The 23871-nt window shown below is 58.9% G+C and overlaps 1 protein-coding gene and 1 long non-coding RNA gene across 2 annotated transcripts in view; one reads left to right on the forward strand and one right to left on the reverse strand.

Annotated features, from left to right (window-relative positions):
• The window catches only part of LOC125916192 (uncharacterized), a 14816-nt gene extending 14339 nt beyond the window's left edge, over positions 1 to 477 (reverse strand). The window contains exon 1 of the long non-coding RNA XR_007455825.1: positions 74 to 477. This is a non-coding gene — a long non-coding RNA (uncharacterized LOC125916192). The remainder of the gene's footprint in view (positions 1 to 73) is intronic.
• Positions 1 to 18715, forward strand: part of MMP15 (matrix metallopeptidase 15) — a 19921-nt gene extending 1206 nt beyond the window's left edge. Inside the window, exons 2-10 of the mRNA XM_049622359.1 lie at positions 10604 to 10752; positions 11435 to 11563; positions 12867 to 13174; positions 13541 to 13702; positions 14653 to 14906; positions 15286 to 15424; positions 16319 to 16469; positions 16553 to 16668; positions 18013 to 18715. Coding sequence (XP_049478316.1) covers positions 10604 to 10752; positions 11435 to 11563; positions 12867 to 13174; positions 13541 to 13702; positions 14653 to 14906; positions 15286 to 15424; positions 16319 to 16469; positions 16553 to 16668; positions 18013 to 18479 — 1875 coding nt within the window. The 3' untranslated portion in view covers positions 18480 to 18715. The remainder of the gene's footprint in view (positions 1 to 10603; positions 10753 to 11434; positions 11564 to 12866; positions 13175 to 13540; positions 13703 to 14652; positions 14907 to 15285; positions 15425 to 16318; positions 16470 to 16552; positions 16669 to 18012) is intronic.
• The last annotated feature ends 5156 nt before the right edge of the window (positions 18716 to 23871 follow it).

The following is a 23871-nucleotide window of genomic DNA, read 5'->3' on the forward strand; positions in this document are numbered from 1 at the left end:
GCCCGGAGGGAGCGAAGGGGTGAGAACCTCCGACACAGCAGTCTCCGGTTGCGGGGGCGCTTTGGCGACTTACTTGGGCTCTTAACGCGGAAACCGCTCCACGACCAGGTGGGTCCAAGAGAGACCCTGTCTCCCCCGGGGCTTCCTCCCACTAGTGCCCCTACGTCGGAGAGGGCAGACTCCGCAAGTGTTTTTACCAGGAGCCCGCCTGATAAAACCGTCTCCGGATCGGTCCGGCAGGTGACCAGGCGCGGCCTCCTGGCGTAGAGCGAGGTCCAACCTGCATCCCCCCGCAATACCCCACGCGGGCTCTGTGGGTCGCCCAGCGCCGTCCTCCTGAGCATAGACAGTGAGGGCACCAGCTCCGTTGCCCCAGCAAAAGCGGGGTCTGTTCTGTCCCGACTTATAAGACCCACTCCCAGTCCGGGACTAGGAGAGGGTAGATAGGACAGGAGTGAGACGGTAAGAGGAGAGACCCGCCTCTTTGTTGGCTCCGGTAGGCTGGGGCCTCGGTGCCCTTGGGCCGGCCTGGAGCCTCGCAGCCGGAGCTGCTGCGTGCCTTCTATTTGCAGCCGGGCCGGTGCTCCCTCCCAGCCTCCCGGCGGCTTCCCCACCTCCCCCGGCAGCCTGGGAGATTTTTCCGATGGAAGCCTGCCCTTCCCCGCCCTACTTTAATAAAAGCATGGAGGAAGGGCAGGGAATTCCTCCCGGCTCAAGTTACACCTCCAGCCAGTTCCCCACCTGCTCTGCCCTCCCTCCCTGGCCTGGCCTGGCCAAGCCACAGGGAGCCAGGCCTTTGGCAGGAGGTGGAGTGGGATCCCAGACCGGGCTGGTCCAGCTGCCCCTCATTTTACACAGGCGGGCAGGCAGGGGCTTATATGCAGCTTCTGCTGGTGGGGACCCCCATCCAGGTACTGGGTGGAGAGTGCTTATTGGACCCACCTACTGCTCTGTGGAGCTGAGGACCAGAGGATTGCAAGTCATAGACCCACCCTTGAGGAGTTTATAGTCTATTTAAGAATGGCATCTCTGCAGGGCACCTGGGTGGCTCAGTTCATTAAACTTCCGACTTTGGCTCAGGTCATGATCTGAAGGTTCCTGAGTTTGAGCCCTGTGTAGGGCTCTATGCTGACAGCTCAGAGCCTGGAGCCTGCTTTGGATTCTGTGTCTCCCACTCTCTGCCCCTCCCCTGCTCTCATTCTCTCTCTCTCAAATAAATAAAACATTTTTAAAAATTAAAAGAATGGCTTCTCTGCACAGGAAGCAGTTATGGATCAAGCTGGAATTTGGTGGCCATGTCTGTGAATTGGCATCCTGGTTGGCCAGAAGCTGGGGCGCTGGGACCTATGGTTTGAAGGGCCTTTCTTTGCTTCTACTTCTCCATCACACCCTCCTATCCCAGCTGAGGGAGTCCCCATACCCCAGGACCTGCACTGTCAGGCCTGAGTGCCCACAGACCATGGCCCTAAGCCTGTGGTGGCACTGGCTAGAGATTTGTGACTGGCCTGCAGCCCCTCTCCTGGGGGAAAACTTGGGTCAGGTCATTGCTGGAAGAGACTCTGGAGGGTGGAAGGACCCTCGATGTTGGAAGCCAAAGTAGACGGACGGCTGGAGACAGGTGGGCTGTCCCAACAACTAGAGGTGGCTTTGGGGTACAAGGTTGTTCTTTGGAGTCTGTGAAGTCTGTCCAGATCTGGGACCAAAAAGTCAAATGACTTAAGCAATCAGCCCATTTGCCAGGAAGCCGTGGGAGAACTGTCCCCAGGCCCATGCTATCAGAACACCAGCATGGGGGAGACTCCTGGGCCTGGCCCACACCCTGTGTACAGAGAGCCTCCTTCCCTTGAAGAAGGGCTCTTGGTCCTCACCCCAGAACCCCCATAGCTCCAGACTTCAGGTCGGGTCATGGCTGGACCTTTCTTTGAGCAGCCTGGCAACTGAGTCAAGGCCAGCCTCTCTCCCCTCCCCTCCCTCTCCCAGGACAGAAACCATAGGAGTTTCACCAGACTAAGGAACCAGGGAGCCTGGCATGTGCTCGGAGCTGGTGGCCACCGGCCACCGGCCACCTGCCACCTGCCAGGCCTCAGCCTGGAGAAGGCTCTTTCTTGGGGAAGCCACCACTGATTTACTCTGCCCTGTCCCACTCACTCCCTTGGATGTCAAGTCCCAGGCTCCAGCCCAGAATGGCTGTATAGACCCAGGCCCTGCATAGACCCCGGCCCTGCCTGAGTGGGGTGCCCGCTGCGCTCCTGGACTCCCTCCCCGAGAGTCCAGCCCCCACCTATGGATCTCAGTCCCGCCGTTTCTGGCTGTGGCACCTAGCCTGCTTAAGTGCCTTTGGTTTTCACCAGAGAATCTCTGGTTCCCCCCATGCCCCGACTGCTTCCTTTTAGGCACAACTTCAGGCTCTCAGCCCCGCCCCATGGGAGTGACTCAGCTGCCAGAGTTCACAGGTGTACTGCCACTAAAACCTGGACACACCCAGGTAAACAGAGGTGGACTCCCACAGATTTCCCTTGCCCCTGAGTGGGGGCTGAGCAGATGAGCAAAAGGAGGGGTGCAGGTCACCTTGAATTCTGGTTTTGACCTTCAGGTCTCACTGGCAAGCCAAAGCCCCAGGCTCCTTGTGTTCCAATCTCTGCCCGCACTTCCATGCTGGCCCCTGGGGGCCCTACTGGTGCTCTCTTTTTAGTACCCTCTCTTAAATGTGAAACAGAAACTGCAGAGGGTCCCTGTGCCCACCCTCACGGAAAGGGGTTCATGTGAGGGCCTTGTCATCGGGAACCTGCAGAAGCTGAATCTTTTCTCCTCCCTCGCATCTCTGCTTTTCAGTCTCTTCTCTGACTACTAACAGACCACTCCTCTCCCATACTCTGTTCCAAAACCCAGAGAGAACTGGGCTGATGGGTGCAGCCAGGGACCTGGCATCCAGTTGGGCCATGCCCTTCACCTCCAGCCCTTTTGTCAGGTCCCCTGTGTTTGGGCCGCCCCAGGGTCCAGTCAGTCAGCTGCCTCCATGCAGAGAACAGCCTGGCATGTGCTTGTCTGAGCAATGTATCTGCTTGGCCTGGCCTCTCTGAGCCCTGGACAAGAAGGCCTTCCTTTGCTCCACCCCAAGGAGCAGAAGAAACATAGAAACACAGCCAGATGCCCCAAAGAATTGCAGCCCTCACGGCCTATACTCTCTGACGCCAACTCAGAATGGCTACACTGCCGGGCATGGAAAAGCCCCTCCCTTCCAAGCTTTTGGTTCTGGCCCCTTTTGTTCCTGGACCACACGTTCCCTGCCATCATCACCTCTGCCCAGCTGGGATTTTGACTTCTGCCCGAGGCCAGCTGTAGTGGCTGCTGTGGGTCACCACTGATTACAGTTGGTGCTCTAGACTGAACGTTTGCATACTTTCCACCACCACCCCCCCCATTCATTATGTTGAAACCCGACTCCTAAGGTGATGGTATTAGGAGGTGGGACTCTGGTGATTAGGTCATGAGGATGGGGCCCTCATGAGTGAGATTGCTGCCCAGGAAAGTTCCTTTGCCCCTTCTGCCATGTGAGGACACAGCAAGCCGTCGGCAGTCTGCAACCCAGAAGAGAGCCCTCACCAAAACCCGCCGGGGCTGCCCCCCTGATCTTAGACTGCCAGCCTCCAGGACTGTGCGAGATAAATGTTGTAGGCTTTCCAGTTTATGGTATTTTCGTTACAGCAGTCTGGATAGACTAAGACGTTTGGCATCTTCCGTATCCTCTCAAGATTTATGTGGCTCGCATAGCTGGCCACGGAGGCGGGGGCCAAGCTCCATGGCCAGCTTATGCTTTTGGACATGGAGATGTGTTCTCTGAGTCAGCAGAAGCAGAGAGGGGTCAGGGGCTCTCTGCTTGGGGTCTCTCCACTACAAAGGGTCCTGGGAGGACTCCACAGGTGAACGTGGGGCCCTGGGGTCCTGAAGGTGGCATCATGAACACTTATCTAAGCCTGCAGCACACCATACATACCTTCTAGCTGGATGAGCCTCCCTGAGTCAGGGCACAAATGAGGCCGGCTGCTCCCCAGAAGGACACTGGTTCCGGGGATGCCTGGAGACCAGTGGCTGTGGGCTGGGCCCTTTGGGGGAGGTAGCACAGATTTTGCACCCCCAGGCAAGAACAGCATAGGTATGCAAGCTGGGCTTGGGTCAGAGAGACAGAAAAGGATGACTTTTACCAGATCCCATTTCCTTTGTGGGAACAGCAAGAAATGAGCAAAAGACCCAACCCAATCTCTGATATCTGGACAGACAGATGAGGACCTGGGTAGCAGCCATTAGCCAGCCTTCAAAGATGCTTCTCATCCTACTGCCATCTCATGCTCCAGCTTCCAGAGCCTGGAAACCAGGGTGTGGGTCAGCTTTCCAAGGCTGGCTCTTAGCCCCGGGAACTACCTTGTCCTCCCAGGAGTGACTGCCACCATGAGCAGTGAGAGCCCAGCTTCACGTTGAGCATTTATGAGCGTGGCACTGGGCATAAAAGAAGCACTTGCAAAGTGGTAGCCAAACACAGCAACGATGAGAAACAAGTGGCATTTGCTGTTGTGCGAGTCACAAAACCTTTCTGAGCCTCAGTTTGTCTACAGAATGAGAATATTAATAGCATCTACTGGATGGAGTTCCTGGGGAGATTCGGTGCATTTGCGTGTAAAATGCTGAACGCCGTGCCCACTGGTCCTCACATGAGGCCCAGTGAGGATCAGGTGTTATTTTTGAGCACCTTCAACCTACTTGGTTACATCCTAGGCACGGCCTATGAATGTTCTATAAGCATTTTCACATTTAATCCTGCTATTACTCTGCAAATGTGGGACTATCATTACCCCACTGTATAGAAGAGGAAACTGAGACTAGGGAGTAAGAGAAGTTGCCCCAGATTCCCCAGCCAGGGGGTGGCAGAGCTGGGCTCTGAACCCAGTTGGTCTGACTTGGAGCTGAGCTCCCAGCCCGCAGGCTGGGTTAAAGGCTGCAAGGTGCCATGCCATGGGGAGCCGGCTGGGCTGGAGCCAGGTGGGAAGGAGAGGGTGGAGATGGGGCCACACATGCCTTTACCCCTCCCCACCCCCGCCAATCCAGCCACCCAGGCTTTACCCCATGAACAGCCCTATCTACATGGACAACATCTACAGGAGAGTTTCCAGGTGAGGCCCTAAGAACTGGCTCACAGCCAGCCCCGAAACCACTAGCAAACAGGGTTTTTTCACCCCACCCACTGGCCAAAGGACCGTCTGGTTCTTCCTCCAGGTTAAGGATTGCAGGAGCAGACTGGGAAGGGGCAGGGTGAGGGAGCACAGGAACTCAGGTGGCCACCTCCTTCCTGCTTGCCTCGCTGGACAATCCCCCAGCCCTCCTACTCTCCCAGCCACCCAGAGCCCCTTCTCCAACTGCAACTTTCACATAGTGGTGGAGGGGGTCAGCTTGAGCCCCAAATAAGCAAGTATGTTCTTCTGGAACTGCTTAGGTATGAATCGTGCTACCTTGAAGGGTAAAGGACACACCAAGGACAGGGGGGCTGGCGGAGTGCCCCCTCTCTTCACTGGCCTTGGGTCTGCGTCATCTGTGCTGCCATCCCCGTGTGGCAGTGGGGAGTATTGTTGACCCCATTTTGCAAAGAAGGAGCAGAACGGGAGCTTAGAGAAGCTTAATAAGCCCCCCTCCATCACTCAAAGGCCTGTTATGTGGACAAGCAGTCAGGACCAAGGAACAGGTGTCACTGGGAGGCAGATTTCTGCTCAGCCTGAGGAGGAGCTTTCCAACAGTCACTGATGCCCAAAGACAGAATGGGCTACCTCAGTGGCGGTGGGCACCCCATCTCTGCCGGGGTGCAGGCTGGATGAGTCATGGGCCCAGCTATAGTCCTTAGAGGCTTCAGGGAGGCAGCTGGACTTGATGGCCTGAGGTCCCCTCCAGCCTAAGGCTGGATGAGTCTCGGGTTTGTTTGGGTCACCTTGCGGGTGAATGGGTTCCCAGCTCGGATCCCCTAGAGGGGGGGCCCGATGGGCCCAGGGTGCACGCTCTGCGTCTGCAGGGTCTGTGGCTCCCCGGGACCACAAATCTCTTTCAGCACCGGCTCCGTGCCCAAGACTGGGAGTGCAGAGCCAAGCGAGGCCTTGGCCTGCTCCCAAGAGCCCACAGCCTGGGATACAGGGTAAGGGAGACGGGCACGATGAGGACCTCACACCGTGGAAGGTCTGGGTCTGTCCTTGGCAGCCCTGACAAGACGCCTTTTGTGCCTGGCTGGCGACCCTGCCAGGGTCAGCCTGGACTACAGAGAGAGCTGTGGCTGACAGAAACGGAGCAGAGCCCAGCGGAGACTGGCTTTTATCGCACAGAGGCCGATAAGGCTGAGTGGGAGGGGCCCCAGCCGTCTGAGCCCGGGGAGGTGGCTGTGGGGGCAGCAGAGCAGGGGAGCTCACCCCGCCCCTACGGCGGCTTAATGCACAGTATTGATCCGCGGCTCCTTCGCAGACCTACCCTCCCTGCAGGCCTGGCTTGGCATTGTCTCAGCCGTCCTGGTGGGCAGCCCTGCTGACATGGCCCAGCGCCCAGCCCCAGCCAGAGATGTGGGGTGTGGGGAGGATTAGATGCCCTCCCCCAGTGCTGTCCTGGGCACTGCTCCTCGGCCGAGAGGAGCTGGTGCTACTTCACAGGCAGTGGGCCAGTTGCACTGCTTATGGACTCCAGCTCTAGCCAGACCAGCTGTGTGACCCTGGGTGGGCCACTCACCGTCTCCGAGCCTCACTGTCTGTATAATGGGATGGGGTACTTGTGAGCTTTGAATGGGCTGATAAGAGTAGGCTGCCTGGCCCACAGCAGGGTCTCAACCTTCTGCTACTGTGTTTACGGCCTCACCTAGGAGCCAGGGGCCCAAGAATCTCCCCCTTCCGACTCCTGATGGCCCCACGTTTCCGCACCTGGGGCTAGACATGCACCTGAAGCATCTATACGTACTCACGGGGTGGGGTCTGGAGCTTAAGAAAGAAATGGCTGTGAAAGAACTGGAGTGGGTGGGGTCTCTCTGTGTGGACCCTAGAGCTCTCTTCAGAACCTTCCCGGCCTCCCACTGGACAGCGGCTCTCATGGAGGAGCTCTCTCTACTTTGCCGCTCCCTGACCCATCTGAGCCTTAGTTTCACCACCTGAGAAACAAAGTTTTACCTGCTTGGCTGACCCCACCTGTGAGAATCTAGGTAACAAGGAAAGAAAGGCGGCAACTTGTGTAAAGGACAGACTTTACGGTCGCCAGTTGGGGCGGCAGGGGCTTGAACACAGCCTCTCCCCAGCTTTGAGACTGGGAGGCCAGTCACGACCCTGGGAATTGCTACCCACTTTTGGCCCGTGGCAGCAGAGCCTGTCAGCAAGCTGGGACTTCAGGGCACAAGCAGCCCCTGCCACCCCCCTGTGCACCCCTGCCCCATGCCCCTTCCCTCTGCATCTGCATCTTCCCCTCCTGGACTTGTCACACTGAGTCCAGCAGTAGGAGTAGGGTGGAGAGAAACATCCTCCCAGACGCAGGGGAGAGGAGAAGCCCACAGCCCTACAGGGGGTGTAGACTGATTGGCACTTGGCAATCAGCCCCGAACACAAGTTTGCCAGAGTCAGGCAGCCTCCGTCAGCTTCTTCACCTTGTCATCTGGGGCTCAGCTGCTCTGGGCCCAGGCCGCGTATCTGCTCACCCTCCCTCACAGGCCGCTGGTTCTCAGCCTGGCTTCTCATCCTGGCAGGGGCCGAGGGCATTGAGGGTTCAAGGCTTGGCCCATATTGAAATGGGAGCTCTTGGCTTCCCTAAGACCCAGAGGGTGCTTGTCTGTGCGGAGGAGGGTCCGCAGGCACCCGTGGGACCTTCCCATCACCCCCCGAGCTGCCTCCAGGATTGAAGGGCCCCTCAGCCCCATCGGCTGTGCTGGGCCCTGGAGCTGTTCACTGCAGACAGGCCCAGCTCCCCTCCCGTTCCCTCCCCAGGGCCCCAGCCTGAGCCTCCCCTGCCTGCCCTCCCTCTGTCACTCTGCAGACACCGCTAATCAGCCCCTTGGTGGCCTGTGATTGCGCTCCAGTGAGATATTTTTACCTTATGCAAATAGGTGATGTAGAGGCGACCTCATCTGTCAGCGGGCAGCTCCACCTCTCCCCCCACCTCCTCTGGCTGCTGGAGCTGGGCTAGCGGCCTGGCCTTGCCTTCCAGGTCTCCCTATGCCTCTTAAGGGAAACTGTCCATTACGGGTGTGGACCTCCCGCCCTGCCCCTCACACACACAGCTTCAGGAAAGCCTTCCCGTGCTTGGGAAGAACAGGGAGGGTGCCCGCGGCACCGCCAGTGTCCGGTGGAGCTGAGGGAAGGAGCCCTGGGCCAGAGGGGTGAGTGAGGAGGGCTGGTGGGGGAGGCCATGGGGGAGGCCGCTGCTGTGCCCTCACCTGAGGCTGCCCGGCACTTAGGCCCCCTTGGAGCCTGGACCCTCCAGCTCTGTTGGTGGAGGCAAAAGGCTGCGGCTCCACGGACAACCAGACAGGCCTCTGTCATTAATATTACATTTATCGAGCACTTTCCCCAACCCGGCACATTGCCAAGCAGTAGTGTGGACTCCCAGCTTAACCCTCACAGAAACCCAGGAGATGAGGCAGGTCCTAGCACAGCACCCGTTTTCACTGACCACGGACTGAAGCCCGGGAGGCATGTGGCCACACCTCAGAAGTGGCAGGGCCACAATTTGTCCCCAGATCTGTTCCCAGAGCGGATGGTTGTTTCCCACCTCCATGTCTCTGCCTTATTCTGTGGCAGTTCCCCAGGGCCCGGGAGGCCTGGAAGCTGGGGCCAGGCGTCTGTCTGCCACCCTCGTTGACTCAGCAGCCATTCCCTCCAGCTGTAACCTGGGCACTGCTGAGCTGGCTATGTGGGCAGCCCAGCCGTGCCGGGGACTGGTGGGGGGCACTGAGGGAGCAAGTGCTTGAGGAGTTGGATGTGACACTGGTGGCAGACAGATAAGGGCGTGGCCCTGGCCAGCTGACACATGGCTGTTGGTCCACAGCAGCCACCATATCGGGCCATCATCCTGCCTTATGGGACTTTGATATGGGGTCTTAACCTTCCAGAGCCTCCCAGAGAGCAGGCCTCAGGTGCCCTCACTCAGGGAGGGGGAGGCCCCAGAGGCCCCAGGGTGGGCCAGGAGAGGTGTAAAGGACACTTCCGTGTGGCCAAGGCCCACAGAAGTCCCTGGCCTCTGTGCCCACCAGCCTCCCATGGCGGTCACTATGCTCTCATGGCCAAGGTGAATTCTTACCCCAGTTCAGCTTGGCTCATTGGGGATTCCATCCTCTGGCTGCAACTGTGACGGTTCTATCTGCTCACAGGCCTGCAGGTGTGAATCCCTCCCTCTCTGGGTACAGTGGGTCTCCCCAGGGAGCTTGTGAACCCCTGGAGGTCAGCACCCCTCTCCCGTGGTCCTCCACAGCCCCCAGCTGGCATGGTACCTGGCACAGAGAGGGTACTCAGAAAGACTTGGCAGGAGGGGTGCGGTGGGTGAATGGATGGACAGATGGATAGATGGAGGAGAAGACAAGGCCCGCCCAGCAGACTCTGGAAAGGGACGGGTACCCCCATTGCGTGCCAGCTGCACTTCCCAGGGCTGTCTCTCTCAAATCTCATGACCCCAATAACCCCATTGTCCCTTGAGAAAACTCAGGCCCAGAAAGAGCAAAGCGTTTGTGGCAAAGCGGGGACTGGACTTCAGGCCTCCTGGCCCACCCTGTTGGCCCCAGGTGGGCTGCCCCAATCCATCTGCTCTGCTTCCAGGAGGCCTAGGATTCGTCAGGGAGTAGCCCAAGGGGCTGGTTTTCCTGCTTGGTGAGGCCTCAAGAGGTTCTGAACCTCTGAATCCCCAGCGGTCTGTCAGGAGTGGCAGGGGGCCCACCCTGGTGTGCCCAGTCCGACAATAAGGACAGCAACTGTGGACTGCCCTCACGGACAAACAATGGGGGAAGACAAACAATAAATACCTGAGGGAAATATATAATGTGTCATATGGTCACAAGTACAGGGAAGGAGAAGGGATGCAGGGTGTAGTGGATGTCTTCTTTTAACATTATGTTGTCAGGAAACACCCCTCCAGTAAGGCGGGGTTGAAGCACAGACTGAAGAAAATGGGGGTGTGAGCCATACGGAGCACTTGGGCAGCAGGAACAGCAAGTGCAAAGGCCCTGAGACAGGAGCATGACTGCCTGTGGGGGGTGGGAGGAGTGAGGTCTAAGAGCTGAGGCAGGGGCAGGCAGTGAGGGGCCTGGCAGCTCCTGTAAGAACTGGCTTTGACTCTGAGCTGGGAAGTTTCGGGAGGATTCTGAGCAGAACCAGAAGGTTGACCGGACCTGACTTGTAAAGGCCTTTTGTTCTGGCTCTTGTGTGAGAACAGACCATAGGAGGTGGAAGCAGGCAGAGCAGCACCGAAGCTCATGTGGTCACTTTAGCAGGAGGTGGCGGCGGCTCCGACAGAGCGATGGCGGAGGTGGTGGGCGGTGGGCGGCTGCAGGCTGTGCGTGTCTGGGACTAGCAGTGCCAGACGTGCCGACCGAGTTGTGGCCTGTCCTTTGCAGAACTGGCTGAGGCTCTACGGCTACCTGCCCCAGCCTAGCCGCCACATGTCCACCATGCGCTCTGCCCAGATCCTGGCCTCAGCCCTCGCCGAGATGCAGCGCTTCTATGGGATTCCGGTCACAGGCGTGCTTGACGAAGAAACCAAGGCGTGAGTCCCTCCATGGGGCCCTTCCCAGACCCCACTGGCACCTGCCCTCCCGGCTTGCCCTGAAAAGGGGTTGGCAGGTGGAGTTTCCGGAATAGAGTGACCTAGATAAGACATGGCGAGTGGTTTGATCTTCCACGCTAGTTCGGACTGGTTGGGATTGGCTACCTGAAAACTCGTGTTGAGAAAGCTCCTGAGGTGAATCTGGCTGGGCAGCAAGGAGGATGGGATTGATTAGTGGTGTCTGCCACAGGCACAGGAATGGGGAGGACCAGCAGCCTGTGCCTTGGATGGGACATCCTCACTAGGCCACAGCTCTGCTCTGAATCTGACAGGGGTGATGGGACCCAAAGCCACATCCTTGGGCGTACGTGAGCGTAACGTAGCAAGGACAGAGGGCCTCAGGGGTAACTGTCCCACTCCTGGGTGATACTGGTGATACTCCACAAAGGTGAGCCTCTGTCGGGCACTCAGTCTTCCAGGCTGAGGTCAGTGTGCCTGTTTTTCTGATGAGGAAATAGAAATGCAGAGAGTCTCCCACTGCCACCACACCCATGCAAAGGGTGGCTGGGGGCCCAAGGCAAAAGGGTGGAAGAAGGGTGGACTGCCTGGAAGAGGCAGAGCCGAAGCAGGAAGGCGTGTGGAGGAGAGGCTCTGGGCTTACCCCTCCGTACCCATGACCCAGGTGGATGAAGCGACCCCGCTGCGGGGTGCCAGACCAGTTCGGGGTGCGCGTGAAAGCCAATCTGCGGCGACGGCGGAAACGTTATGCCCTCACTGGAAGGAAGTGGAATAACCACCACCTGACCTTCAGGTAGGGACCATGGCTGTCCGTGGTAGCGTCCCTCCCACGGCATTGCCCAGAGACCGCTCTTTCCTCTCCTCTCCCAGGCTGAGGCCTCAGGCTTCCCAGTGGGCTTGTCTGGAAAGCTTCCTTTCCCAGAAGCCCACCCCGGGGTGCCCAACATAGACAAGCTGACCCTGCTCCCACGCTGACAAGATCAGCCGCACACCCTGGCCAGTCTTCCCCCAGTGAAGGTCAGGACCCTTGGAGCTGTTTCCGCTCTATCCTCCTTCCCTCCCCGCTCCCCACCCGCCAGCAGCCCGGGCCGGCCTCACAGCTCAGCTCCTGTACCAGTACAAACTGGGGGCCTCCACAGTGTAGGGCACGGGGCTTCAGGTATCTAAGGGGTTGGGGGTGAGGGTGGAAAGGGCTGGAATCCAGGCAGCTGTCAGGTGTGCAGGCAGCAAGTCCCCTGCAAAAACCCTGGTTCAGGCACCTTCCTCCTTTCTGCTGAGTCCTTTGGCAAGAAAGCCTCCTGAGCCTTGAGCCATGTGGCAGTCCCTGAGGGCTCCCCTTCTTGTTTTAGTCCCTCCACAGTCCTACCCGCAGCTCTATCTCCTGAGGAAGAGTGGCTCCCGCGGCCACTTAGACCCTAGGCCCCCAGAGTGACTTCATGGCTCCAACAGCTTTTAAGGGAGGAGATCTGTCCAGCACACAGAAGCTTAATCTGATTTATGTGGGTAATAACGGGCCTCATCATGCTTTTATCACGTGCAGACTCCAGGCCCATGTTCTACATGAGCTAATTCATTTAATCCTCCCAGGGCCCCCAAGATGAGAGCGCTACTCTCCTTTTCCCCATTTTACAGATGAAGAAACTCAAATTCAGAAACACTTAAGTCACTTGCCCAAGGTCACATAGATTATGTTAGAGCCCGGCCTTGAACTTAGGACAGCCTGACCCTGCAATCATCAGAGCCATTTGGCCTGTGTTTCCTAAACCTCAGCCATTTGTATCAAACTGTCTAGTTCTTTCTCTTAGCTCCATAGCACTTTTATTAGTGGTTTTCTTATTTAAGCTAACTGAATACAATGCAACCTTATTTAGCCATATCCTAATGAACTCCTGGGTTTGACACGTTAGTTGTCTTTTTCAAATTCACATCAGAATAAACTAGTAGTTGATATTGATGGGCACCGTCCACGAACCAGCTCAGATCTTACACATGTTCCTTGTGACCATGTGTCTTCGCCCCCACCCAGTGGGTGCTAGCAGTGGACAGCGGACCCAGTAGGCCCTGGGTTCACTCCCTGGTCTCCCTGCCCACTGCAGCATCCAGAACTACACAGAGAAGCTGGGATGGTACCACTCACTGGAGGCAGTGCGAAGGGCCTTCCGTGTGTGGGAGCAGGCCACGCCCCTGGTCTTCCAGGAGGTGCCCTATGAAGACATCCGGCTGCGGAGGCAGAAGGAGGCTGACATCATGGTACTCTTTGCCTCTGGCTTCCACGGCGACAGCTCACCATTTGATGGCACAGGGGGCTTTCTGGCCCACGCCTATTTCCCTGGCCCTGGTCTGGGCGGGGATACCCATTTCGATGCAGATGAGCCCTGGACCTTCTCCAGCACCGACCTGCATGGTGAGAACACCTGGCCGGGGCAGGGGAGGGGAGGCAGAGCCGGAGCTGGGCATTGCCCTCTGACCCAGTTGAGCAGAGACAGGGTTGGGAGGGGAGAGCTTCATCCAGGGCAGTTTTCCAGAGCACTGACCCTCAGTATCTCAGTCTGTTGTCCCATGACCTCCAAGGGGTGGTAGGGAAAGGGAGGGATCATTTTCCCCACCTCTCAGATGGGGAAGTTTGAGGCCTAGCAGTCAGAGCAGCTCAGCCCCTTCTGAGAATGGCAGAAGGGCCAGCTCTCTGATGGCCTCAGCCCGCAGGGCCTGGGCCAGGGCAAAGCTGACTGTGCATCCCCCCCACCCCCACCCCGGCCGATCCCCACTGCAGGGAACAGCCTCTTCCTGGTGGCCGTGCATGAGCTGGGCCACGCGCTGGGGCTGGAGCACTCCAGCAACCCCAGTGCCATCATGGCGCCATTCTACCAGTGGATGGACACCGACACCTTCCAGCTGCCCGAGGACGACCTCCGGGGCATCCAGCAGCTCTACGGTGAGCGGGCAGCGTGGGCACGGCCAACGGGCTCTGCACTCCAGCTCTCAACTCCCAGCCCTACGAGGCATAGGCGCCACTGCTCTCCCTGTTGTGTCGATGAGGAAACAGGCCCAGAGAGGATTAGTGACTTGTCCACATCGCTCAGGGAGTGAGTGATGGTGCTGGAAGTCACACGCAGGACTGGCCGACTCTAGGGCCCTCATGGTGGCTCCAGACTGGGGTCTCCAAGGCCCCTCACAGACCGCTCCTCTCCTCCTCAGTGTCATTGATACTCTTATTAGACAGAAAATGCCCTGGTCCCAGATCTCGTTCCTCCTACTCTCGGTCCCAACCCAAGCCTGTCCCAAGCTCGCCAGCGAGTGTTGTTGGCTTATCACTTCCCGGTGGCTTTGAGGCAGGTGGCACCCCCCTCAGCCCAGGCCCCACCCGAGAAGGCCTCCAGTGGTAAGGGCTCCTGAGGACTGATTCTGTGGGCCCGGCTTGCACTCAGCACCACCCCAAGCCCCTTGTTAGGGCTGGCGGTACCTGCCTTGCTGGGCACGTGACAGATACTTCCTCACTCTGTCCCCAGCAACCTGGTAAGAAGATGGGCCCCTGGCAGAGGACACAGAACCATGTTCTTTCCTCTGCATGTGTCCACCAAAGCAGGCTGGTGTCCTGAGGGGAATGTCCCCAAGGGGAAGTGGAGGAAAGGGCAGCTTCAGGGGCACAGTGACCCACGTCCAGTGTGGGGAGGTGAAGGAGAGGGCTGTATGGAGGACAGAGGTCCTCCTGAGGGTGATGGCAGGTGTGGGGGAGGGGTCGGCTGTGGACAGACAGGGGGGCGCGTCACCTGGGTAGACCCCACCACCAAAGCACATGTCTCTCCGGGCTGGGTGCCCCAGGGTCCCCTGGTTCTGAGTAGGGGCTACCTTCTGACTTCCCACTCACCCCACCCCACTTTGCAGGCACCCCGGACGGTCAGCCACAGCCCACCCAGCCTCTCCCCACTGTGACTCCCCGGCGACCGGGCCGGCCAGACCATCGGCCTCCCAGACCCCCTCAGCCACCACCCCCAGGCGGGAAGCCGGAGCGGCCCCCAAAGCCGGGCCCCCCAGCCCAGCCCCGAGCTACGGAACGGCCTGACCAGTATGGCCCTAACATCTGCGACGGGGACTTTGACACAGTAGCCATGCTGCGTGGGGAGATGTTCGTGTTCAAGGTCTGGCCCCTGCCCGTGTCTCCCCTGATCCCTTGGCCCCGTCTCAGAGCAGGAGAGCAGCCCCCACATCCCACCCCTGCATCCTTGCCCCACCTGACTGCCCAAGCACACCCACCCCTCCCTCACTGAGCAGCCCCTGGGGAGCCCTCAGACCCTAGACCAAGAAGAAACCAGCCTGAGGGACACGGGACTTGCTCAGGGTCACACAGCGAGTGCAGGGGTCCACACCCCGCCCAGGGCTCACTTATGGGTGCTGCCCTGGCTTTCCAAGCCACCCCTCTGGATCTCCCTGACCTAGGAAAGGGCAGCCAGATGAGGGGCCTCTCCCAGTATGAGGGAGTGAGCTTGCCCTGCCCACTCACACCCACGCCCTCCCCAGGGCCGCTGGTTCTGGCGGGTCCGGCACAACCGCGTCCTGGACAACTATCCCATGCCCATTGGGCACTTCTGGCGTGGTCTGCCCAGTGACATCAGTGCTGCCTACGAGCGCCAAGATGGACGCTTTGTCTTTTTTAAAGGTAAGCCGGGGTAGGTGGGAGGACAGGGCGGCCTCCCTTCCCTGACCTCTGGCCTGGCCTCTGACCCAGCAGGCCTGAAGGAGGAGGAGAGCATAGGGCTACATGGCATGTCCACAGTGTGGGGAGCCAAGTCAAGGCAGGGGTGGGGCAGGAGGAGACAGAAACCTAGGGACAGGAGGACCTGGGCCCCTGGGGGCCAGCGGCTGCTCTGACTGGAGGCGAGCGTCCATCTGCAGCACAGGGGCTCTGCATGTGACTCCTCCTTCCTTGCGTCTTGTGCCTCCTGCAGCCCCTCCTCATAAGACCAGAGCCCCCCCGTCCCCTCCTTCCCGGGCAGGATTTCTGTGGTCTGTCTGCAGGGACAGTGGAGCTCCCTGCCACCGGCCCTCCCTGTGCGGCCTGCCTCTCTGGGGAGGGCCTCAAGGGCGGCACCCCCGGTGGATCAGCTGTGTCCCCAGCCCAGCTGGCCTGAGCCCACGCTTAAAGCCCCTGGGCTCAGAGTCCAGACAGGGCTCCCCCTCTTTCCTCCCTCTGTACAAGAACTGTGTAGGGGGGGGGGGGCGGACGTTCACATGGGAGTGCAGGCCATTTATAGTGTGACCGTGTGCTGTGGGTACAGGTGTGAGTGAGTGACTTGTACGTGTGTAAATGAGTATGTCACAGGTGCCCGTGAGTGCTGAGTGTGTGTGATGTGCAAGTGAGTTGTCTTGTGTGTGTGTAGGGGTCAGTGCCTACACTGTCCTGTGTACAAGGACGTGGGGCGGGGGGGGGGGGGTAAGTGCAGCAGTGGATGTGTGTGGATGTGTAAGCCTAGGACAGCATTCCCCATGTCCCCTCCCTCCCACGCCCCTCTGCCCCAGGCCTGTCCTCACCCACCCGCCTCTTCTCCTGCAGGTGACCGCTACTGGCTCTTCCGAGAAGCCAACCTAGAGCCCGGCTACCCTCAACCGCTGACCAGCTACGGCCTGGGCATCCCCTACGACCGCATCGACACGGCCATCTGGTGGGAACCCACAGGTCACACCTTCTTCTTCCAAGAGGACAGGTGAGCACCGCCTTCCTCAAAGGCAGAAGGCCCCAGCCGAACCCCCCTACCCAGAGAACCACAGCCGGTGCTTCTGCTCACAGGTACTGGCGCTTTAATGAGGATACACAGCGTGGAGACCCCGGCTACCCTAAGCCCATCAGCGTGTGGCAGGGGATCCCTACCTCCCCCAAAGGGGCCTTCCTGAGCAACGATGCAGGTACTGGGCCAACCCCCTGCAGCCCGCCCAGCACTCACCATCCCCTCCTCCACACACAGGGTTCGCCCAGCCTTTCAATGGCAGGTGTGAGGGACGCAGCCATGGCAGGCCCTGGGCCGGGGGCTTCCAGAGCATGACCGTCCTGGTCCCTCCTGCACTGTCTCCATCCCCTCTTTACAGACAGTCACACTAAACCAGAGAGCTTGAGTAAAGGGCCCCAAACCCCACAGCAAGAAAGTTGTGGGGAACCGAGAGTCCAACCCAGGTCCGCCTGTGTCCAGAGCAGGAACTCAGAACTACCCTGTTCCCTCCGGGGCAACCCACAGGGAGCCTGAAGCCTGAGGGGGGTTAGCTTGGCTCAAAGCAATGGCGGGCAAGAGTCCTACCAAGGTGCCCGCTTACCTGCCTGGAAAGGAAGCTTGACCTCTGTCATTATAACTAAGCACCAGGGAGCTGTGGTTTTTATTTCTCCAGCAGGGTCTCTGGCAAACTTACGAAAAACCATTAGTCTTGGTTCTCAGGTTCCAGGTTCTTAGGCTCAGGGGAGACCCCACTGACTTTGCCAGTGCTTAGGCAGGTCACGTGGCATCTGTGTGTGACGGCATCGCCATGCAACTACTCTGATCTCATTGTGATCAGCAGAGTATAGACTCACTCATAGTTCAGACTTGGCCCTTCGTGGGGCTGATGGGACATGGGCAGAGCACCCAAAGCCACAGAGCCCATCCAAGGCAATGTTAGGCTCTGCTCCAGGACTGCTGCAGGCTGGCCGTGTGCAAGGCTGGCCTTGAGCGAGACATTGACCTCTCTGGTGTGGGGTGAGCCAGTCCTGGGACAAGGTAGCAGGGCCCCCTGACCGTAGCCCTTATGCGGCAGGCTGCAAGACCCTTCTGCGTCCTGCCCCAGCCAGAAAGCACAGGCAGCACCGTCAGGTCCTTTCCCCAAACCCTGCCCCTCTCTGAGCCAGGTCTGGCTCCCATAAGTTGAGAAGGGCCAGATCTGAAAATGCTCAGGCAAGCGAGTGAGAAGGTGGGTGTTTTAAGTTTTTATTTATTCTGAGAGAGACAGAGTGTGCAAGCAGGGCAGAGGGGGCGAGGGGCGGGGGGGACAGGATCCCAAGGAGGCTCTGTGCTGACAGCAGAGAACCCGATGCGGGGCTCGAACTCACCAACCGTGAGATCATGACCTGACTGGAAGTCAGACGCTTAACTGAGCCACCCAGGCGCCCGCAGGGTGGGTGTTTTCAAGCTGGGGCTCCTTCAGCATGTCCTGGTCTTCTTTGAGGGTCACCGGCCGGCGGCTGGGGCACGGCCTGACACCGCTCATCCCCGCTTGCCCCTGCAGCCTACACTTACTTCTACAAGGGCACCAAGTACTGGAAGTTTGACAACGAGCGCCTGCGAATGGAGCCGGGCTACCCCAAATCCATCCTGCGGGACTTCATGGGCTGCCAAGAGCACGTGGACACGGGACCCCGATGGCCCGATGTGGCCCGTCCGCCCTTCAACCCCGATGGGGGTGCAGAGCCCGGGGCGGACGGTGACAGCGAAGAGGGCGATGAGGGCCGCGAGGCCGGCGCGGGTGGCGGAGAGGGGGACTTCGGGGAGGGGACAGGTGAGGACGGGGGCAGCCGAGTGGTGGTGCAGATGGAGGAGGTCACACGGACAGTGAACATGGTGATGGTGCTGGTGCCACCGCTGCTGCTGCTCCTCTGCATCCTGGGCCTCACCTACGCCCTGGTGCAGATGCAGCGCAAGGGCGCCCCGCGCATGCTCCTCTACTGCAAGCGCTCGCTGCAGGAGTGGGTCTGACCCCGCCCCGCGCCCGGCCCTCCCGCTCCTCACGGTGCTAACGGGGCCGGGGCTGGCGGTGCCTGTGGTTTTGAGACGGCTCCTGGGGGCACCCAGCAAGGGCCTTCCATGGCTCCCTCAGCCCCTGGGTGGGGGCCCCTCCAGGCCCCTCCAACATCCCTGCCAGCCCTGCCCCATTGTTTATTTATGCCCAGGGTTTTTTCTTTTCTTTTCTTTTCTTTTCTTTTCTTTTCTTTTCTTTTCTTTTCTTTCTTTCTTTCTTTTTTTTTTTTTTTTTTTTTTGCACACTAATTGAGTATTTGTTTCTACTTTCCCGACTAGGAGCAGCAGTCCATCAGGGCAGGGGTTAGAGTTTTCTAAATGTAGTTCTGCTCTGGACAGGGGGTTACCTCCCCGACCCCACCCCTTCCCACCCCGTACCGCCTCTGGCTCGGGCACAGCCAGAGGACCAGAGGGTCAGAAGGCCCAGTTGGAAAGTAGCTGAAGGGTTTTGGAGGGGCCCTCCTCAACCTGAGCGAGCTCTGGAGACTGGGGGGACCTGACTAGTCTCCACCCACCTGAATCTCTGACTTAGGAAGAGCTTACTCCCCGGGGGCAGCCCCAGGCCACAGGGGACAGACAGGAAGGTGAGGTAGCCTACTGGCCATGAGTCATGTTGAGTTTTGGTTGCTTCCCAGCCCACCTCTCTCAACCCCAGTAACTGAGGCTTCTCGTGTCTTAAGACGCCCACCCCACCCCCAACCAGCCAAGGGGCCCACAGCCCCAGCTCCCACATACCGCTTGAGCCCACACCTCCTGGCCTGCCTTACTAAGGACCAAAGGGGGTCTGCCACGGCCCCTCCACCCAGGAGCCTCCCCCCCCCCCCCCGCTCCCCCGAGGCTGGGCTTCTAGCCCCCGTCCACTCCTCTCTGAGCTATGACCCACTTGGGCTCCTTCCTTGGGCCTCTTCCCACCCACCCTCATCCACACCACTGTCCTCAGGGGTCTCAGAACCCCACCGGTCTCAGGCCCCAGCTGCCAAGGTCCCAGTGGCCCCAGGGAGACAGGGGGCTGATGGGTGCCCACAGCCCACCATGCACCAGGCTCGGGGGTTCCTCCCCTCCCCTCCCTGTCCCCCAGGGCACTGGGGGGGGGGGGGGGAGACATGTGGAGAGGGGCCAGCAGCTCATCCCCTCATGCAGACTGGGATGTGGCTGTGGAGCCCCAAGAGGAGCCCATTGTGGCCTCGGAGACTCCCCTTCTCCTTGGCTCAGCCCTAAGGGCAGAGACACTTCCTCCTTCTTTTCCTTCCCGAAGTAAGCAGGCGGCAAGGCTGCTGTGGAAATGGTACTGTACAGCCGGCTCTGTCCCCTCTGCTTCCCCTCAGCCCGGGGCAAGCGTGCCTGCCACCCAGATCCCCGAGGCCCCTGGAGGGAGGGGTTCTCATGGGCTGACCTGGATCACAGGTCCAGCGGCTTGCTCCCCTCTCCATCCTCAGAACCGGAGAGCCAGCCAAGGGATGGGGGGTGGAGGTCAGTGTCCACCCTCATATGTTTCTTTCTGTAAATAATCTGCACTGATTAAATTGTACAGCCGGCAAGTGTGGCCTCCTTTGTGAGAGGCCCAGGGCAGGACCGTACAGCTGGAGGGGCTGCGGGTGACAGGAGTGAGTCCAGGCTGGGATTAGGGAATTTGCCCTCATGCTGAAGGGACCTTGTTTCCAGGTCTATGGTGGCTCCTTCCCAGTGGCCCTGGGAGGGGCAGCGCTCAGAGGAAGGGGTGGTTGCCTTGCATAGACCCGAGAAAGGTGAGGCAGGGGACTGGGATTGGCCCTGCCGGGGTGGGAAAGAGAAGGAGTACAGCATTTACTTGACATTCATTCATGGTGAGAAAGGGCACCCCAGCTTCCCACAGGCTCTGGGTGTCCAGGAGGGGTGGGAAAACCAAGCCAGGCCACCCAGTCCTTCCACCCATCCAGACTGGGTTCTGGGCCGCCTGAAGACTCAGCTCGGAGGCAAGAGATGGGACGCGGTGCCATTTTGCACTTGAAAAGCTCCCCTCATCACTTGCTCTGCTCAGAGGGTGAGGGGGCACCCGATATCTGCCCCTGTCATAGTTGAAGAAGCAGAAAATCTCACGCTGGGCAGGCTGCAGACAATGCCCAGGACAGCAGGAGACTGAGTGTCACTGCCCCTCGGGTCTGGGCATGGCTGGCAAGCCTTGCACCCAAGTCCATCCTCTGGGCCAAGCTATCAGGTACCAGTCTGCACCTCCAGAAATGCAATGGTCAGCTCTAGTGTGGTTCCACCCCGACCAGGGAGCAGGCCCGGCCTCCACAACAGCGGGACAGGGTCTTTCAACCTGCTGCAGGCCCCACCCTCCCCTCAGCTGCCCACCTCTTCCCCAGCCCCCTTGATCCCACCCTTTCCTCCCTTTGTGTTGAAAACTGGCTGAGGAGAGTAGGAAATTCTGGCCCTCAGAAGCCCCAAAGGCCTCTCGGGCTCAGCTAGGAAATGGCCTGTGAGCTCCCCCACCACAGGGGCCCTGGCAGTCAGCATGGAGGGCCAAGGCAGAAGCCATCTCGTCAGCTTTTCTGTGGCAGAAGCCACAGGGCCCCACCCAGGTCTGCCCGAAGCCTGAAGCCTTAGGGTCACCCAGAAGCCCAGAGGTCACCAGGCGGGTGGAGGGCGGTGTGGAGGCACGGGGGCGAAAAAGGAGAGGATGTGAGACCTCTCACCGAGCTCTTCCTCAGGGCGCAGGCCAGGGAAGACTTGGCAGACGAGGCCTCAGCTCCTCAGGAAATTGCCTGAGACTTGCACCCCTGAGCTCTCTGGTAAAATCTCAGAGAAACCCAACGGCTGAAGGAACAGCTCATCTGGGGAGCCCTGTTTATTGTCCCTCGGGCTGAGGAGTGTGAAGGTCTCCGAGGTGACTTCAGAGAGACCAGTGGTGCAATTTGACACCCCTCCCCCACCAGGATGAACAGGAATGTGCATCTTTACATTGGTTTTGTTTAATGTGGCTCTACCTAAACTCACCATGGGCCCCACGGTCCCCGTTTTCCTGATTCCCAAGTAAGATAATTACGATTTAACAGATACACAAAAAGAAGCAAAATATAAGCCAACCAATTCCCCAGGCCAGTGTTGACAGTGTGGCATGTTCCTTCCAGGCTTCTTGCCTCTGCATTTGCACAGCTTGGAGTTTGAGAGTCTCCAAACATCCTGGGCTTCACAGCCTGAGGCTGAGGGTGCTTACACCTCAATGGAGGGGGTGACGTGACCTGCCGGGGGTCGCTGGGAGAGTGAAAGGAGGATGGATGGCTGCACAGGGCTGGTGATGGTGCCCGGCACTCGGCAACTGCTCAGTGTGCAATCACGACCCCAGTGGCCGTGCATACTCCTCCACTTACAGTTTACTCATGAGAAAAGCAGGGCTCAGAGAAGTTGAGTGACTTGGCTAAAGTCACACAGCTAGGAAATGGCCATGCTGGGAGAAGAACCCAGACAGATTGTCTTGCACGGCAGCTCAGGCCCAGCTCACCCTGGTGCTGCTGGAGAACAGAGATAGGGATGAGGAGGCCTCTGCCCACCCTGGCCTTCCCTCCCCATACATTCTAGGCATCGAAGACCCCAGGGCCACCAACAGAGCCCCCTTTCAGGCTGGGGCAGGGGCCAACTGGCCTCTTCCTCCCCCTCCAACTTGGCAGAAAAGCCTTTTTGTTGTGGCTCACACAGAGGCCATTCTCTGGCTCACGGAAGGAATGGCCGGCTTCCTGTCCATCCACAGCCTCCCAGACTGCAGCGGACTCCTCCACGTAGGCCCAAGGGGAGCAAGGCTTTCTGTGCCTCTGCATCCTCCAGTCCTGTCTCTGGGGCCCAAGGCTTTCCCCCCTTGCCCCCTTGTGTGGTTTCACGGGTTGAAACTACCCGTGGTTTGGGGATAGCCATCCCGCAGCCGTCCCCCCAAATGCTGGAGATTCCAGGCCTCAAGGTCCTTTCAGGGTGCAGTAGTACCACCCTCATCCCACTGCTCAAGTGGCTTTGGGACCCAAAAGCACTGGGGGAGACCCTGCCAGGCTGCTTGTCCTGTCCCAAATGTCCCCTGCACCTGCTTGCCTCTATGCCTTTGTTTATGCTGTTCCCTCCCACTGGAAAACTCTTCCTTGCACATTTCAGCCTGTCTAAATTGTATAGATCCTTCAAGGCCCAGATTAAGGGTTGCCTTTTCCAGATTCCCACCCTCCTTCCTCAAGTTAGTTGAGTTTCCTGCCTTCCTCCGCTGGCTCACCCAGCAGTCATGTCCTGACCATCGCTTGCCTCCAAGCCTAGCCTGCCCATCCTTACAGGCACCAAGTTGTTGATCGTGGCTCCATTGCTCACCAGCTGAGTGTCCTTGAGCAAGGTGCTTCATGTCTCTGAGCTCAGATTCCCCACTTGTAGAACGGGGCTAATAGCCATGCCTGTTTCATACACTTGTGAGGCTTGACTGAGGGAAGCCCTGTACACACTTAGAACAGCCCCCAGCCCATGTCAGACTCTCAATAGTTTGCTACTAATATCTCTATTTTAGACGCAGGTACCTGATGGCACTGAGGAGGCTTCCCTCCTCGCCTTTCTCTCCAGGAGTGTTTGTGGGATGGGGTCAAAGGTCTCCAAGCCTGGGGACAGGTGCCGGGAGGAGTGACATTCCTGTCCCACCAGCTCCCCTCCCAGCTGCCCAGCCCCTCCTTGCTCTCCGCACCAGCCCTTCTTCCCAGACCCTGACTCAGGTTTCTCCCCAAGGGCTCCTGACATTTCCCACCCCCACATTGTTCACCCACCTCAGTCTTTGCCAGAAATAGCCTCCAAACTCCCCTTCATTTACAACCAAGCTAAAAGGCCCCTCCTGGAAAAAAAATGGTATCATTCCCTGCCAGCATGGATCACAGCAATAAACTAGATTTCCATTAAGAAATCATTCCGAGTCACTGGAAAGGGAGAGGCAGCTATTCCCTGATAATTTCATCCAAGGATACACAGCACCATGCTAAAACCTGTCAGCTTCAGTCAGATCAACCTCTCTGTACCCATGGGGATACTGAGGTCTGGAAGGGGGGCTGATGTAGCCACAGCCCCTTGTTAACTCTGAACTGCCCTGCCTTCTGGTCTTCAGGCAGGACAGGACTCCCCTCCACCACCGTCACCCCCCACACACACCCTTTACTCCTCTCCCTGCCCCCATCCCACCCCCATGTCGGCCTCCCTTGTCTGCTCTTTGGGAGAGCTGAGGGCAGGGTGCTTTGATTAATCCTGCCTTCCTGATAAAAGGCATTTCTGCACTTCACGGAGCACAGCTCCTGGAGAGGAGTTGTGCCCTCTGCAAACAGCCCCCCCCCCCCCATTGTCCTGTGAGCACAACCCCTCCCTCCCT

Source organism: Panthera uncia (assembly GCF_023721935.1).
Source record: "Panthera uncia isolate 11264 chromosome E2 unlocalized genomic scaffold, Puncia_PCG_1.0 HiC_scaffold_19, whole genome shotgun sequence".
NCBI classification, from domain to species: domain Eukaryota; kingdom Metazoa; phylum Chordata; class Mammalia; order Carnivora; family Felidae; genus Panthera; species Panthera uncia.